The sequence below is a fragment of the Petaurus breviceps genome, unplaced genomic scaffold (genome assembly GCF_028583685.1).
Source record: "Petaurus breviceps papuanus isolate PSGF00001 unplaced genomic scaffold, PetGlider_PUasm1.0 207, whole genome shotgun sequence".
Lineage (NCBI taxonomy): Eukaryota > Metazoa > Chordata > Mammalia > Diprotodontia > Petauridae > Petaurus > Petaurus breviceps.
The window spans coordinates 24083035-24101357 of NW_027185850.1; the positions used below are offsets into that span (position 1 = coordinate 24083035).

The window sequence follows — 18323 nt, forward strand, 5'->3', positions numbered from 1 at the left end:
CCAGATAGCACCAATTCTGCACCTAACTCAAGATTTGTTACTCCACTGCTTTTTGCCCTCATGCAGTCTCAGTTCTGTTACTGTTTCTGAACTGCTGTGATCCTGGTTAGCACCTACCCCAGGGTCCACACATATCTCCATCTGTCTGCCTAAGCTACTCTGGGCTAGAAAAATGATTCACTGTGATCTTCTTCAGGGACTTTCTCAATGAGAATTCAGACTGGCATGTTTTGTAGATTGTTGTAGAGAAGGTATGCTAGGTAAGACAAAAATGGTTCCTCTCATTCTACAATCTTGACTCTGTTCCCTCTCACTTAATATCTATGTCATTCATCTAATATCTATCTAATTCTAGATTCCTCTTATAAACTTCAACATATGCAATGTGTTGTTGTTCAGTCATTTCAGTTGTATCTGATCTCTGTGACCCCATTTGGGGTTTTCTTGGCAAAGATACTGGACTGGTTTGACACTTCCTTCAGTTCATTTTACAGGTGAGGAAACTGAGGCAAATAGGGTGAAATGACTTGCCCAGGGTCACACAGCTAGTGAGTGTCTGAGGACTGATTTGAACTCAGGAAGATGAGTCTTCCTGACTTCAGGCTCAGCGCTTTGTGCACGAAGGTGCCCCGAGCTGCCCACCAATGTGTATACCTATCTGTTTCAACACATGTTCCTCAACCTATTTACTGTTACATGATGCCCACACCAACAGACTGGATTGTACACAACAGGTGCTTCATAATGTTTGAGGAAATGAACCTATGCGTTTTCAAATATAGAATTAGAAAACTAGTTAAGCTCAGTCTTGCAGAGTAGGTATAATCAATTTTATTTGCTCCATAATTCCAAGGCAGATCATCTCCTTCATGAATTTTGCAGTTCCTTCAGATTTTCTTCTTTGCATTCTCTTTCTCTTGGATAAACAGATTATTAGTGCTGAGGGAAACCTCAGAGAACATCAAGTTCAACTCCTTCATTTTAAAGGTAAGGAAGCAGAGGATCCTGTGGGAAGACATTACTTGCGCTGAATTACTATTAGTCAGTAGCTGAGCCAAGAAAAGAATCCAGGGCTCTTGATCAGCTGTTCAGGGCACTCTTTACTACATCAGGAAACCTTCATCAATAGCTCTAGGCTACAGACAAATCTTATCAAAGCAAAGGTTTGGTCCCTTTACGGAAATCCTTTCAATTCCTTCCTAACGGCCCATTAAGTAAAATGCAAATTTCTTGGCCTAGAAACTCAAGGCCCTCCACAATTTCAGGCCATACTTTTCAGGTGCACTTCTTTCCCTACCTTCTCTTTTATGATTTATCTTCATTACTCAATACAATACAATAGCCAGCTGGCTTACTCTCAGTGCCCTCTGTTTTCTAGTCTCGGTGGTTTTTATTCACACTTATTCCTTGAGCTTTCAACACCTCTTGTATTCAACCACCAGTGAAATTACAAGCCCTTAAAGGCCCACACAGTTCAAATGCTACTTCACTTCCCTCAGGAAGACGACCCTGATCTGCAGACCCAGACCTTATATAACGCTTGTTTGCATCCTATTATTTTGCGCTAGGTGACTTATGTCACAAGATGCAAAAGCTCTCTCAGGGTAGAGACTGTGTTTGAATTAGAGCCCCATTTTACTCTAGCACCTGGCATATAACCCTACTTGGTGCTTCAGCTGTCTGCTGAATTTAATTTAGAATTAAGTTAGATGAAACAACTACACCAATCAGATTTTCTTCTGGTTCACTGGCCGGGGTGGGGCGGGGCGGGGCGGGAGATGTGGAGGAGCACAGGGAGAGGTCACTGTTTTCAGTAGAAATATAACTTTGGGACACTTCACTTTTGTCATCTTGCCAGAAAAGTATATAACCAAAGACTAGTCTTTCCAACTAAGGTAAAGAAAAATCAAAAGTATGAAGTGATACATATAGAAAAGCACATGATGGAACAATATTTCAACAAATTACTTATAAGAGAAATAAAAATTCAAAATTGAGAGAGACACACAAGTACAACTTTGAACTCTATATAATCATAAAACTTTTCAAGTCAGTATTATTTTACAATAAAAAAAGAAAAGTAGTGAGAGTGACCAACTTCCTTATTTTTAAATGGATCACTTAACCAAACATGTATTTCTGTAAAAACCACAGAGTTAACACTTCCTCAATTCTTACTATTTATACAGCTGAATGTTTAAATCAGAGACAGAAACCAGGTTAATTTGTACGTGAGATTAATGTGTTGTACTTTTTAGTCTGGAATAAAATAAGTAGTAAGATAGGGCTTTAATAAGGGCTTGTTGATTGACTCATTTCCCAATGAGCTCAGAACTCTCTGTTATTGTCATAACAATAACTAATAAGTTCACTTCTTCACCTTTAAAAAAATTTTTCTTTTTAAATTAAAAACAGAATTTGAGCTTATTTCTGAGATTCTAAGTGAACCTTACCTTTCCACATGCTCTGCAATGATGCCTCCTCTTGGTGAAAGTAAACCTGGCTTCACATTTCATGCAGTTTGGAGCCTGAGAATCCGGAACCCACACAGGAGCCACTTCACCCAGCGTGGTAAATGGCTTTCTGGTAGGAACACCAAACTGACTAGCTCTAAGATCATTATCCGGACTATCTGAGGCTACTGCAAGGCACGGACTACTAGAGACCACAGCCTCATAATCTTCCACAAGGTCCCCATTTGCATCAGCAATAGAGGAATGAAGTGTCTCATTAGGGAATAGAGTTACTGTTGAGTTTTCCCCTAACTTTGCTTTCCCAAATACATCATTTTTGTTTTTAGCATTAGTGCCACTGTGAGGAGGAAGGTCATTTTGTAAATGTTCTGACAATGGCTTTGGAATCTGAAGCTTGAGATTCGTTGGCTGCTTCGGTCTGGCACCACCAAAGGGAACACTGATGGGTGGTACGTTAGCTACTACTTGTGGGGACAACTGCCCCTGAACAGATGGGACCTGACTACAGAGACTACGAACGTAGTTTTTTTTCATTTGGTCACCAGTGCTGCTTAAGACAAGCCCATTCCCTTCTGGGGCCTCATTTCCTCTTTGCTCATAAACATTCACATAGCATTCTGATTTACTCTCCTCAATTTCCTTTTCCTCTGTGACTGAATCTTCCTTGGAGGGTAAAGTCTTTGGAATACAAGCAATAACTGGGTTTAGCATTCCATAGGAATCACAACCATTAGACAGAGAATTTGCTGCTGGCACGTCCAGAACAGCAGGGAAGCCATAGCCCTCAAGCTCCTCTATACAAGCTCCTTTCAAAGGGACACCTGACTCTGCCAGCGCCTCCCCATTTTCCCCACTATCACCGCAAGCCTCCTCAGGCTGGCTCCTTGGCAGAAGCCTCTCACTCTGTCCACTTGTTGGGCTGTTACTCATTTCATTCAGTTTAGTCAACTCCTTATGAGTCACCTCCTCAGGCGCTGAAAAGCGCCCCACTGTACTGAATGATTCTGTTGTATCCAGAGTCTGTCCAAGCTCACAACTTTTGCTTTCATCTCCCTTGGTTTCATTAGGGGCAAGCCCACATGAAACCTGCTCACAGCAATCATCCCTTTCAGACACATTCAGCTGGTCAGGGTCAGAAAACAGAGGTAGCCCAGACTGGAAGAGTTCTCCAGCTGTTCTTTCATCTGGAGGCTCCTCTTCCATCGAAACCCTCTCACTCAAATGGGTAAAGCAATCTGTAGTCTCTAAATCTGTCCTGGGAGAGCTGGTTTTCCCAGCAGAAGTCTCAACTGGTACACCACCCCCCTGCACATCAGCTGCAGGACCTTCAGCTGTTCTCTGTGATAAAATCGTTGCATTGGTCCCTCCACTTGCAGTTCCTAAAATGGGAGGGTCTTTACTTATATTAATATCATCTTTTAAATGAGAGAGAGAACAGACATTAGAGTGACTCTCTGGTGAAGCAGTACATAGACGGCTGACAGAATCATCCTCGGCATGCAGCTGGTCCAGCTGGACCCCTGGCTTCTCTGTGCTCATGTCTTTTTCATCGGCCCCATTGACAGTAACACTAAAGGGATCACTTTGTCTATGTTCGTCATCCAGTGTAAAGCTAATAGTATCCATCAGCGAATGGCTATGGTAGTCCTGACAATCCAGTAAATCAGCATTTGGCAGAGTCCTCTGGTCACAATTATGCATGACAGCTACGACAAGAATACTCTTCTCTTCGGGCGGACTGTCTCTCTTCCTCAGCTTCTCCTCACCTGCATCCACAGCACCGCACGGATCATCCCAGGTACTGCTGCTCTTAACCAGCTGCTCTTCTGAAGCAGCCTGGTCCTCAATGCACATGTTGGAGGTCTCTGGGCTTATAGCACTCTCTCTTCCATTAGGACAGTGGTCCCCACCTTCCAGAAGGAGGGGGGAACGAGACTGGGAGAAAGTTTTCCGTGTCCGCTGTGACTCACTTGGAATTGCTGTTTCATTCACAGTGGCCAGAGCTGGGCTAAATGACAGCAGATGAGGGTCTAGAAGCTGATTCCATTTTTTATCCAATAATGCAGGAGAAACTGTCTCATCTGAAAAATAAACAATTTAAACAATGAGTAAGTTGGCAACACTATACCAGGACAAAGCTGATTAGCAGGATTTCCAATTACCTTGGTCAAAAAGAAATCTATTATGACAAAAATGCTTATAATTTGGGGCAGCTAGGTGACATAGTGAATAGAGCACCAGCCCTGGACTCAGGAGGACCTGAATTCAAATCCGACCTCAGACGCTTGACACACTTACTAGCCGTGTGACCTTGGGCAAGTCACTTAACCCCAACTGCCCTCCAAAAAGAAAAAAAATGCTTATAATTCTTGCCTCTGGATGAAAAAAACACATTTAAACCTCTTCCCTGTAGCTATATGTTCTAAAACTTAACCACTTAAAAATCCTAGAGCCTACAAACTAATAACATTTTGGGTTTTTTTTTTTTAATTCTTAAATACAAGATTCTTAGCTCAATTTGGCCCCAGGGCCTTATTGCTATGCTAAAGCACTGCAAATATCAGGAACATTACAATCAATAACTTGGTTGCAAGTTCCGGTTTATATATAATATGATATCACTTAGAGCATCTGAATTTTAGCAAATAACAATGTTTTCAAGAGATTCACTGACTAGTGAATTTCCATTGCATAAGGGCAGCAAGATGCTAAGAGAGAACTTGAGAAGTTCAGGGTCTCATCTGCTAGGAGCTTGCTACCTGGGCAATAATAATAGTAGTTGACTTTTAAGTAGAGCTTTAAGACTTCAAAGTACTTGGCAAAAATTATCTCCCTGTCTATTCACAACAACCTTGTAATTAGGGACTAAAATACTACTATCTACATTTTAAAGATAGGGATGCTGAAGGTGAAGTGACATTTAATAAAATGCTGGAGGCAGCTGTCAAATCCAGGTTTCTACTAACTCTAAAAAACCATCATCTTTCCATTCCACATCTTTCTCAATTTTCTTCTTTAGGGAACAGCTTCCCCATCTGTAAAATGGAGACAAATGGACGAAATGATTTCTAAGGCCATTTCTTAACCCTGAAAAGTATTAAGACATTGCCACCTGTGTAAATCAGGAGTACTGCTCAGAGTCTCCATGTCATCTATGGATGGGAGGGGGGGGCGGGAGGGGGGCTCGGCTAGATGGCCTCCAAGGTCATTTCTACTTCTGAATCTATGATCCTATAACACATGAGATTTCTACCAAGAAAGAACAATTATTCAGTTTAATAAAATGGAATGAATTTAAGGAAGATGTGGCAAATGATGGCTAAGAAATATATGCTTGTAATATAATGTATTCTCTTTGTAAAAAAGTAATATATTTTCAACAATAATAGCTACCATTTATACAGCACTTTAAGATTTGCAAAGGGCTTCACATAATTATGTCCCTGGATCCCCCAACAGCCCCGTGAAGTTTCTCATCTCTCTGAGTTCCAGTGCCTTCCCTCTGGTGACTATCTCCTGTGTATCCATTACACAGACTGCAGCTTTTTGCATGCTATCTCCCCTCTAGACTGTGAGCTCCTTCAGGTCAGGGATGGTCTTTTTGCCTTCTTTGTATCCCCAGGACCTCGCACATACTGGGCATCTAACAAATGCTTACTGACTGACTGAAGTACAAGCTAAACTTATTCCCATTTTACAGCTGAGGAAGCTGTGGTTGAAGTGACTGTTCTGGGATCACAGAACTACTCACTGTGTGAGGGAGAATCTGAATTCAGTTCTTTTTAATTCCAAGTCCAAAGCTGGAGCCACTATAGTAGCTATTATTTAAATCCTTTAGATAATTTATTATAATTTTTTAGGTTATTAGATCATCAGAAATTTTAGTATTTTCTTTCTACCCTTACTACTGACAGCAAATTAACGATAACGAGCTTCTTAAACCTTTGATTCACATTATTTATTTAAAGGCTTCAATACAGATGCATTCTTATACGTTACAGTAGCAAAGAGTTCACAATCTAGAGGTTAAATAAAACATCTAATGAAGACAATAACCAATATCACAATCACACAATTTCAGTTGGAACTGATAATAATAACCAATTAGTTCAATTTATACCTTCTTGCAAAGGCTAACACCTTCACATGCAGAGATGAACCCGTTCTGTCCTGTGTTCTCTAACGGACGGCCCCTTTGTCATTTACTCAATCTCACTTAGCTTTCAGCCCTGCCTGTCCACCGTCTCCTTCCCTACTGCCTACGAAACATACCCATGTCTTTTTCATCTTGAAAAAAATCTCTGACTTGACCTATCCAGTCCCACGAAATAGCACCTCGTGTCTCTCTGGATTTCTGAGGCTAAACTCCTTGAGAACGCTGTCTACAAGAGGTGTCTACACTATGCCCTCTTCTCTCACTCTCTTAACTCTCTACAGCCTGTCTTCTGACCTCATCATCTCATCGACACTCTCTTAAGTCACTTTTTTAAGTCACTCAATCTCCGAACTGCCAAATCTAATGAACTTTTGTCAACTCTCACTCTTCTTGACCTCTCTGCAGCCTTTGACACTCTTTGCACCCTCTTGAGATTTTCCTTTCTAGGTTTTTATGAAATGATTCCTTTTTACCCACCCAACTGCTACTCCTTGGTCTCCTTTGCCAGCTCTTCATCCAGGTCAACCAGCCCTGCCCACTTGGGTGTTTCCCAAGGTCTGCCCTGGGTCTTTCTCTCTTCTCCCTCCATATTATTTCACATGGTGATCTGATTAGCTCACATGGATTCACTTATCATCTCTATGATGAGGATTCTCAGACTTACTCATCCGGCCCAAGTCTGTGTAGACCAATTTCCTATTATCTCCAACTCAGTGTCCTGTAGATTTTAAACTCATCATGTTCAAACTGAACTTGTCATGTTTTCCCCTAAACACTTCCCTCCCTCCAAAAGGCCTTATTCAGGGTAAGATTATCCTCCCAGTCCCCCAAGCTCACGACCTAGTTGTCATCATCCACTGCTCACTCTTTTTTATCTTCCCCCTCACCCAACACCTGGTGATTTCATCTTTGCAGCATCTCTCAGATAAGCCCTCTTCTCTCCTCTGAAACTGCAACTAATACAGTCTAGGCACTCATCCTCTCCCTCCTAGACTAGGGCCAGCGGACCTCCCTGTTACAAACGTCTGCTATCAAACTGATCTTCCTTAGGGGAGGGTGTCACTGTGTCCCTTCCTCTACTCAGTCATCTCCAGTAGCTCCTAATTAACTATAGGATCAAATCTAAAATCTTCTGTTTGCTGATCAAAATCCTTCATAAGTAGCCACTTCCTTTCCACTCTTTTTATACCACACCAACAATCTCTCCTTATTCTGTGAGCCGGTAACAACGGTTTCCTTGCTGTTCCTCAAGAAATACACCCCACCTCTCTGTTCCAGGCATTTCCACTGGCTGTTTCACATGCCTAGAATGCTCTCCCCACTCATTTCCAAACGGTGACTTCCCAGGTTTCCTTCAAATCCCAACTAAAATCCCACCTTTTACAGAAAACCTTTCCTAATCCCTCTTACTTCTATTGCCTTCTCTCTGTTGGTAATTTCCCGTTTATCTTGTACACAGCTTGTTTCGACATGGTTACTCACATACTGTCTTTTCTATCAGACTATGTGCTCTTAGAGGATACCTAATAAATTTACCGACTTTTTATATGTTGTCTTCCCCCATTAGACTGTGTCTTTGTCTTGTATCTCTAGGGCTTAGTACAATGCCTGGCAAAGAGCAAATGCTTACTAAATGTCTGGGGCACAGCCAAGGAAAAAGCCCAGTCAGGAGATGAAGCGTCTTTTTAGGAGTTTCACTGGAGGGAGCGAGGGCTTCACAGGGTGGCAAAAGAAATCAAAAGCCATTTAGTTCAATCTATGCCCGAAAAGGAACATACACTACAATACACCTGAAAAGTGGTCGTCCAACCTTTGCCTGAACACCTCCAAGGAAGAGAAATCCACTACCTCTTGAAAGAGCCTGTTCAACTTTTGAATGTCTTAATGACTAAAGGACTTCAATCTACCGTTCTACAACTTCCACTCTGCGGTTCCTCATCCTGACTTTAAGGTCCAAGCAGAGCAAGTCTAAACCTTCAAGTACTCAACCACATTTATCACCACCCTATAACCCACACCCCCCTCCCCACGCCCCACCCCTACCCCCCCAGGCTTTTCTTCTCTATGTCTTTAACAAATCCTTCCATGGCAAGATCCAGAAAACCTAAACTCTCCTAGTTGCCTTCCTTTATACACTCTCCAGATTATCAATTTAGTCACTACAAATATAGGACTGAGAATTGAACTCAGTGTTCCAGATGTAGTATAATCAGGGAAGAATGCAGTAGGATCACAGCTTCCCTTCTAGTATCAGACACTATGTCCCTTTCAATGAGTCTAAAATAAATGAAGATGGCAGAGTAAAGACAGGGACTCACCCATCATAACTCTCCAAAATTCCCCTCCAAACAACATTAAAATAATGCCTCAAAACTGAATTCCAAAGTAGCAAAACCAACAAAGGAATGGGATGCAACAATCTTCCAGTCCTCAGAAACTTAGATTGGCAGCAAGTTCAGTCTCAATGGAAGGAGCAGGTAGCTCAGTGAAGCCCAGTCTATGCCCAGCAGCCCAGCAGCAGGCCTGGGGGGCGACTGAAGTGGTAGCAGCACTTTCCAGGGCTCCCAGCCCACAGATGGTAAGGGGGCTGGAAAACTGGTAAGAAGGTGATTCTAGGAGACCTTCTCCTGGCTCTGGGAGCAAGACTCCGTTGCACTGCCCACTCATGTTCCAGGTCTTGGCTCTGGGAGCAAGACTCTGTGCACTGCCCACTCATGGTTCCAGGTCTTGGCTCTAGGTCACAGTCCCAAGGTGAGAAGGAAAACTAGCAGGAGACCATGGACACAGTTCCAGGGTGGAAAAGAGTATTTGTGGTTGCTCACAGTCCAGAGCACAGGCCAGAAGAGCAGAGACCACACCTTTCTTTATATCATATCACCCTGGAGGAACTGAAAACTTAAAAGACTGCCAGAACTGACTTGAATACAGCAGCATGAAAAATCTGAAGCTTAAGACAGTGCCCCCTGCACCTCAGAACAGGCCAACTTTAACATAAACTTAAAAGTCAAGAAATCAGCTTGGAAGTGAGCAAAAAACAAAAAACAGAACCTGACCATAAGGTTACTATGGTGACAGGGAAGATCAAGACACAAACTTAGAAGACATCAGATTCAAAACCGCTACATGCAAAGCCTCAAAGAAATATGTGAAATAGTCTCAGGCCCAAAAAAGAATCCTGGAAGAGCTCAAAAAGGATTTTTAAAAACCAAGTAAGACAGGTAGAGGAAAAAATGGGAAAAGAAATGAGAGTGATACAAAAAAATCATGAAAAAGGAATCAACAGTTTGGTAAAGGAGGCACAAAAAAATACTGAGGAAAATAACACCTTAAAAAAACAGAATAGGCAAGATGGCAAAAGAGGCACAAAAATCCACTGAAGAGAAGAAATCTTTAAAAAGCATAATAGGCCGTATGGAACAAGAGATCCAAAAATTCACTGAAGAAAAGAATTTAAAAACAGAACTGGTCAAACAGAAAAGGAGGTACAAAAGCTCGGTGAAGAAAATAATTACTTGAAAATTAGAATTGGGCAAGTAGAAACTAAGAACTCCAAGAGGGATCAAGAAATAATAAAACAAAATCAAAAGAATTAAAAAATACAGGAAAATGTGAAATATCTCATTGGAAAAACAACTGAGCTGGTGTAATGGGAATGGAATTTGAAGATCTTCCCTGCCCCTTAATAGATCTAGGAGGGAATTTGAAGACCTCCCCTGCTTTGAAAGTAAACTCTGCCCCCTAATAGGCTGAATTTAGTCACATGGAGCCCATGGTGGGAGGAGTTTGCTAAAGGGAAACACAGCTCACAGGAAGCTGGGAGTCAGAGCTAGCAAGACAGTGGGAGAGAGAGGTGCTCAGGGAAGGCAATAGAGAGGTTTGTGAATAAATATTGATGTAATATGGGTTCGTGGGAAGGCTAAAGGACGCTATGGTTCTTCTCAGTGTTATTATGGCTTCTTAATATCTTTGGTACTATGATGGGATCAGCTTACTGGTTTTAGGATTCAGTTTTCTGGTGTCTAAATAAATCTTTCAGTTCTGTCCTCTAGATGGAGAGTTTGTTATATTTTGCGATTGACCGTCATGCAATATTTATAGTCATGGTCTTTATCGTGATTGTGGGTGCTGTAAATATTGCACTGGTGCTACAGCTGGGAAATAGATTGAGAAAAGATAATTTAAAAATTATTGGAGTACCTGAAAACCATGATTTTAAAAAGAGCTTAGACATCATATTTCAAGAAATTATCAAAGAAAACTGTGCTGAGATCCTAGAACCAGAGGATAAAATAGAAATAGAATCCACCAATCACCTCTTGAAAGAGAACCAAAATGAAAGTTCCCAGGAAAAATAAAGCCAAATTCCAGCACTCCCACATCAAGGAGAAAATAGTGCAAGCAGCCAAAAGGAAACAATTCAAATATGTTGTAGACAAAGTCAGGATAACAAGATTTAGCAGCTCCTACATTAAAGGACTGGAGGGCTTGGAATGTGATATTCCAAAAGGCAAAGGAATTAGGTATAATCAAGAATCACCTAGTACACCACCCCTGGAAAAAAACATGAGTAGAATCCTTCAGGGGGAAAATGGATATTTAATGAAACAGAGGTCTTTCAAACATTTCTGATGAAAAGACCAAAGATGAATAGAAAATTTGACTTTCAAATATAGGACTCAAAAGAAACATTAAAAAGGCAAAACAAATCATAAAGGATTCAATAAGGTCAAACTGTTTACATTCCTACATGGAAAGATTATACTTATAACTCCCAAGAGCTTTATCATTATTGGGGCAATCAGGAGTATGCCAAGATAGGGGCCATGAATGTGATATATGACTAGATAATATCCAAAAAAATAAAATTAAGGAATGAGAAAGGCAGATACATTGGGAGAAATGGGAAGAAGAGATAGAATGGGATAAATTATCCCACATACAAGAGATGTAAAAGAGTTTTTATAGTATAGGGGAAGATGTGGACAGGAGTGGCAGGCAACATTTGAACCTTACTCTCACAGGAACTGGCTCCAAGAGGAAACAACACACACACTCAGTTGAGTAGAGAAATCTTACTCTACAGGGAAGTAAGAGGGGAGGGGCAGATTAGAAAAGGCTGAAAAGAAGGGAGAGCAGATGGGGAAGGGGAGACAGTGGTCAGAAGCAAAATACTTCTGAGGAGGGACAGGGTAAAAGGGGAGAGACAGAGAGAAATGGGAGGAAATGGGGGGGAGGGAGAGAGAGAGAGGGAGAGAGAGAGAGGGAAAACAGGGGGAAAAGTAGGATGGAGGGAAATTCACAGCTAATAATCATAACTGTGAATATGAATGGGATGAACTTACCCATAAAATGGAAGCAGGTAGCAGAGTGGATTTTATGATTTAGAAATAAGGGGTGATACCATAAGCAAATTAGGGGATCATGGAATGGTTAACCTGTCAGGTCTTTGGATAAGGGAAAAATTTATGACCAAACAAGAGATAGAGAGCATTACAGTATATAAAATGAGTAATTTTGATTATATTAAATTTAAAAGGCTTTCTACAAACAAAATCAATGCAACCAAGATGAGAAGGAAAAGTAGAAAACTGAGAATTTTTTTGCAGCAAATTTCTCTGATAAAGACCTCATTTCTCAAATATATAGAGAAATGAGTCAAATGTATAAGAATATGAGTATAAATAGGCAGTTTTCACACCAAGAAATTAAAGCTGTCCATAGTCAAGCCTACAGTCATATAAAAATATGCTCTAAATCACTACTGATTAGAGAAATGCAAATTAAAACAATTCTAAGGTACCATCTTACACCTATAAAACTGGCTAATGTAAAATTTTTTTTAAAAAGGAAAATGATAAATGTTAGAGGAGATGTGGGAAAACTGAGACACTAATGCACTGCTGGTGGAGTTATAAACTGATCTAATCATTCTGGAGAACAATTTGGAACTATTCCCAAAGGGCTATAAAACTGTTCATATCATTTGACCCAGCAATACCACTACTAAGTCAGTACCCCAAAAAGGTCAAAGGAAAAGGAAAAGGACTTATGGGTACAAAAATATTTATGGCAGCTCTTTTTGTGGAAGCAAAGAACTGGAAAATGACAGGATGCTCATCAATTAGGGAATGGAATACTACTGTGCTATAAGAAATGATGAGCAGGATGCTTTCAGAGAAACCTGAAAAGACTTATATAAACTGATGCAAAGTGAAGTGAACAAAAGCAGAACATTGTACAAAGCAACAATAATATTGTAACAATGCTACTGTAAGTGACTTAGCTATTCCTAGAAATGCAATGATCCAAGACAATTCCAAAGGACTTATGAAGAAAAATGTTATCAGCCTCCAGAGATCAAAGCACACTTTCTTTTAAACTTTATTTTTCTTGTTTGTTGGTCTGTTTTCTTTCACAACATGAATAATTTGGAAATGTTTCAAATGTCTATACAGTGATATCAAATTGTTTGCCTTATCAATGATGGGGGAGGGGAGGGAGAAGAGAATTTGGAGCTCAAAATTTTAAAAAACCAATGTAAAAGTTTTTACATGTAACTGGAAAAAATAAAATACCAAATCTAAAAAAAAAAAAATCACAGCAGCTTTTTTACTGCTATATAGCACTGTTGACTTATACTGAACTTGGATTACTAAAAAAACCCAGAGTTATTTGGTTTGAACTGCTATTTAGTCGTGTCCAGCCCTCCACTTGCTGCTGATGAAGTCAGTTTTCTTAACCCAAGTGTGAGGCTTTCTATACTTATCACTACTAAACTTTATTTTACTAGATTTAACTCAAATTTTTAACATACAGAGTTCTTATATTTCTGATCCACTGACTCTTTTGATTTTGCTCCATCTGTAATTCGACAAGCAAGCCTTACAAACATAAATAATTTATGAATACAAAAAAATTTATTAGAGGAGAACTTTTCAACCTTTCGTAGTCAGGGAAGTCAGTATCCAGAGGAAAGCCAGGAGTTCCTGGCAAATGAAGATGTTTGGCAGTAGGGGACAAAACCAGGAGTAATGGTGAAAGATGCAAAGATGCTTACTTAGACTTGACATCAGGCAAAACTTCCATACAATAAAAGCTTTCCAAAAATAGGACGGGCTACCTCAGGAGGTGGTAGGTGCTCTCTCCTTGGAGGGCTTCAAGCAGAGGTTGGATGATCACTTACCATGGGCTGTCCTTTCTTGTGTGGATTGGAATAAATGGTCATTGGGGTCTCCTTCAAGTCTCAGATTCTCTGGTTCTCTGTCATACTGATATCCTCTTAAAAACCCTGGGTCTCCCAGTTCATAATACTCCTCAACTCCTGTACCACATCTTATTAGTACCTCAGCTACACACACAAATATTTCACTCTTCTATCCCCATGATCCAGAACTCTGAAATCCCTCTACTTCATAACAACCTCCTAGCCTTCAGTATCTCCTAATGCATAATTTTTTTCTTTTTTTTTTTTAGCATTTTTAAAATTAACTTATTTGTTTACTTTTAGTTTACAAGATTCAGTTCCACAATCCCTTAAGTTTCAAATTTTCCCCCTGTCCCTCTCTTACCCCCTCCCCCCACCCTTGGCAGCATGTAATCAAATATATGATCTGCAAATACCTTCACATTAAACGTTAGTCAGGTTGTAAAGAAGAATTATAACCAATGGAATGAACAGTGGGAAAGAGGAAACAAAAAAAAAAGAAGAAGAAAAAGAAAGAGAGCCGGTAGTTTGCTACAGTCAGCATTCAAACTCTGTAGTTCTTTCTCTGGATGTGGACATCTCTTTCCATCATGAGTCTTTTGAAGTTGTCTTATAACCTTGCACTGCTGAGAAGAGCCCAGTCTATCAAAGTTGGTCGTCACACATACGTTGTGTCTGTAATTGTGTACAAATTTCTCCTGGTTCTGCTCTTCCCACTCAACATCAGTTTGTATAAGTCTCTCCAGGTTATGAAGTCTGTCTGCTCCTCATTCCTTAAAGCACAGTAGTATTCCATTACATTCATAGACCACAACTTGCTCAGCCATTCCCCAACTGATGGGCATCCCCTTAATTTCCAATTCTTTGCCATCACAAAAAGAGCTGCTATAAATATTTTTGTGCATACAGGATGCATCATTTTTTTTTCTAAACCTATTCTTTATCCTAACTGTAAGACCATCCCATGCCTGCAGGTCTGATCTCATTTCTACCCTTTTTGTAATCTTGCTAATGTAAATAACCAGTTAGTCTATGTACTCTATTCCTGAAACCCCTTCCTTTTTATGTTATTTCCACTCATTATTTGCCGAATTCCAACTCAGGATTACCATCATTCTCCTTCTCTACTTCTATAGATTGATCAACAGGGAAGGTATGGTTAGACAATAGTTTATCTGGTTTCATGTCTTGCCTCTGCCGTTTCCTACCTAGGAAACAAGTCACTTAATCTCCTTGTGTCTCAGTTTACCTGTCTGTCAAATGAGTTGGACTAGATGGCCTATAAGGTCCCTTCTAGGTATATCCCATGATCCTATGAGTCAGAAGTATAATGTGGTTCACTAACGGCAACACTGTGCGATGATCAACCATGACAGACTTAGCTCTTCTCAGAAATGTAACGATCCAAGTCAATTCCAATGGACGCATGATGGAAAATGCTGACCACATCCAGAGAAAGGACTATGGAGTCTGAATGGAGATCAAAATGAAGCATACTATTTTCACTTTTTTTTGTCTTTTGGTTTTTTCTTTCTTGTGGTTTTCCCCTTTTGTTCCGAGTCTTTTTTCACAACATGACTGTGTGCACCCCAAAAACTCTGTACAACAGAAATCCTTACCAAAATAATACTCAGAGGTTTCTCAAGATAGGAAACAGAAAAGAATAGTTTATTATGATCTCGAGAAAGGGCCACCCTCCTGACAAATGGTCAGGGAGGAGAAGCAATTTACAAAAGGAAATGGCAAAGTTATAAAGCCCTAATGTGGAATTCTCCCCCACCCCCTCCTGACCCTTTTCTTCCATTGGCTGGAAGTTAGGTGTACAATCTAAGCGTTGCAATCTACCTCAAGTACTGGAACAAGGAAGCAGCAGACCACCCAATGTACTTTTGAGAAAGCACTTTTGTCCTCATTTGGCATATCTTATGCTGAGGTGTCACTGAGGAGAGGAGTGAGTGACTCCCTACTGCTCTGAGTTTTGAGACCTTGTAAATCATATGATCTCTGGTGAAGGGGAACTTGGGCCTGTTTCCCACAAAAAGCCTTACTAGATTTTAGAGTATAGTCTGAGAAGTTTTCACTTCTCTCACTCACAACTAATGTGGAAATATGTTTAACATGACTACACATGTATAACCTGTATCAGATTGCTTGCTATCTTGAGGAGGGAGAAAAAGTGAAGCTCAAAATCTTACAAAGATGAATGTTAAAAACTATCTTTACATGTAATTGGGGAAAAAAATATTAAGTAAAAAAAAAAAAAGAAGTATGACGTGGCAGCCCAAAAATGTGATCTTGGCTTATGTTAAAAGGTACTAAAATCCCTAGAATAAGGGAGCACCAGTTCTTTTTACTCTGTCTTCATCAAACCTCATCTGGAGTATTATGTTCAGGTCTAGAAGTCAAAGTTTCAAAAGCACAGTGACAAACTGGGGAATAGATCAACCTGGTCAGTAAAGGGCCTTTAGTCCACTTCATATTGTTGACCAGCTGGAAGGAAATGAATGTTTAACCTGGAGAAGATTTTATCACATAGAAGGTTTTAGGACTGTTCCATTTGGGCCCAGAAGGCAGAACCAGGAACAATGAGTAGAAGTTGCAAAGAGTCTGTCATCAGGAAAAACTTCCTAAAATGAAAGCCATTCAAAAGTAGAATAGACTGTCACAGGAAGTGGTGATTCCCCTCAATGGAGGTCTTCAGGAGGAGGTTAGATGGTCACTGGGGTCTCCTGAAATCAACTGGGGTGGGGGGTGCAGAAGGGAGAAAAAATTCTCAGGTTTCTGGCCAAAACAGAAACAGCTACTATTTATATTCACTCTGAGCCATCAAGGTCCAAAACAATGACCAGGTGGGGCTTAAGCTGGGACCCACTGTCCACCAATCAATGAAAGCCACAGAGATTTGGGTTTAAAGAAGGGTTTAGATTGATATTTTTTCTTTGACTAGGTAAAAGAGGACATTCCCTTTTTTTTTTTTAATTAGCAATCGGGGTTAAGTAACTTGCTCAAGGTTACAAGGCCAGGTGTTTCTGGGTGTGGTGCTGAGTGTCTGAGCCCAGGATTCCATCTCCAGGTCATCCTGAAACTGGAGCCGGTGCTCTTAGTCTCTGTGCTACCTGGCCGCCCCCCCCTGCCTCACTTCTTACCTAGCCTTAGTCACTGAATGGGTGCTGCCTCAGTAAAACTGAGACCTGGGAAAGACTTAAATCCCAACATATAGGGGGCATCTCCAGTCATCGGATCTATTTCTCACCACTGGGCCCAGGTAATGGGAATGTAAATTTTTAAGATCTTCCCTGCCCCTAGGCTAAAGTGCACCTGGAGCCTGGGCTGGGGGAGGCTTGTTTTTCAGTAGATACTTTTTGACTGGCCAGTGGTTCCAGAAGGTTGTTACATTCTCTGAGCCAGGAGAAGGCTATATAAACCCCGATTTGAGGCTTTGTTTTGGGGCTCACTTTGAGAAGTGTTCTGTGATTTGATCAGATGAGACTCTGGGAAGCTGTTGTTGAGAGCCCCCCCCCCGGCTTTGAAAAACTCAGATGTTGATTTGGTATGGATGTAATGGTTGGACAGTGAGAAGGGGCCTCCCAAATCAGGAAATGCAAGAAGAAATGCTGATTTCGGCAGGGCCCTTCTCATTCCAAGGAATAAACTTGTTAAGACTTGTTCTTCTTTCTAGAAGGAATGTCAGCACATTCCTTCCCCACCCTGACTCCTTGGTGACCTTTAGGAATCTTGAGCACACCCCTCTGACCCCTATAGAATTGGCGCCAAGGAATCTTGACCACCCCCCTCTGACCCCTATAGAATTGGCGCCAAGCCACTATCTCTAAAGCTCATACTTGTCTGTCACCCAATCCCTGACCTTTGTGTTTCCCGCTCTCCTCAGTAACTGTATAAAAGAACGCCCGAGAAGACACTCGAGGTCCTCCATCTTAAGTGTATGGTTGGACCCGGGTTCGAACTCGTGAATAAATGTTTGTCTTCTTTGTCAGTCTTGTAGTCTCTGTTCTTTTCCCTTGGTACCACGTTTCAGACAGTTTGGAAACCTGTCTACTTGATCTGTTTCTCTGTCTTGATAATTCTGTTTGTATACTCTGAAGTTGGGGTGCTGACTTTTTTCCCCTGAACTAGGTAAAGATACATATTTGACTGATTAAAGTAAGCTTGTTAACCCATTCTGAGTTGCTTTCCTTTAACAAAGCAGATCTAAGAACCTGTGTTGGCAGCCACCCTGGGGGTGCTGGGGTGCTTGCTGATAAAGCCCAGATGGAGAAAGTGAGGCTGGCGACTACACAGTCCTCCCTCACTTAAATCCAATTCACTTGCAAGTCATGGCATCACCTTCCTGATGTCATGGTCCTCTTCAAGAATTAAGGACAGGGGCAGCTAGGTGGCACAATGAGTAAAAGCGCCAGACCCAGAGTCAGGAGGACCTGAGATCAGTTCTGGCCTCAGACACTTCACACACACACACACACACACACAC

At 41.0% G+C, this 18323-nt stretch overlaps 1 protein-coding gene across 3 annotated transcripts in view; it reads right to left on the reverse strand.

Annotated features, from left to right (window-relative positions):
- LOC138164982 (zinc finger FYVE domain-containing protein 9-like) overlaps positions 1–18323 on the reverse strand; it is a 219442-nt gene that overhangs the window by 100420 nt on the left and 100699 nt on the right. For all 3 annotated transcript variants that reach the window (XM_069093001.1, XM_069093002.1, XM_069093003.1), the window contains one exon: positions 2454–4555. In XM_069093001.1, the coding sequence (XP_068949102.1) occupies positions 2454–4555 (2102 nt within the window). The remainder of the gene's footprint in view (positions 1–2453; positions 4556–18323) is intronic.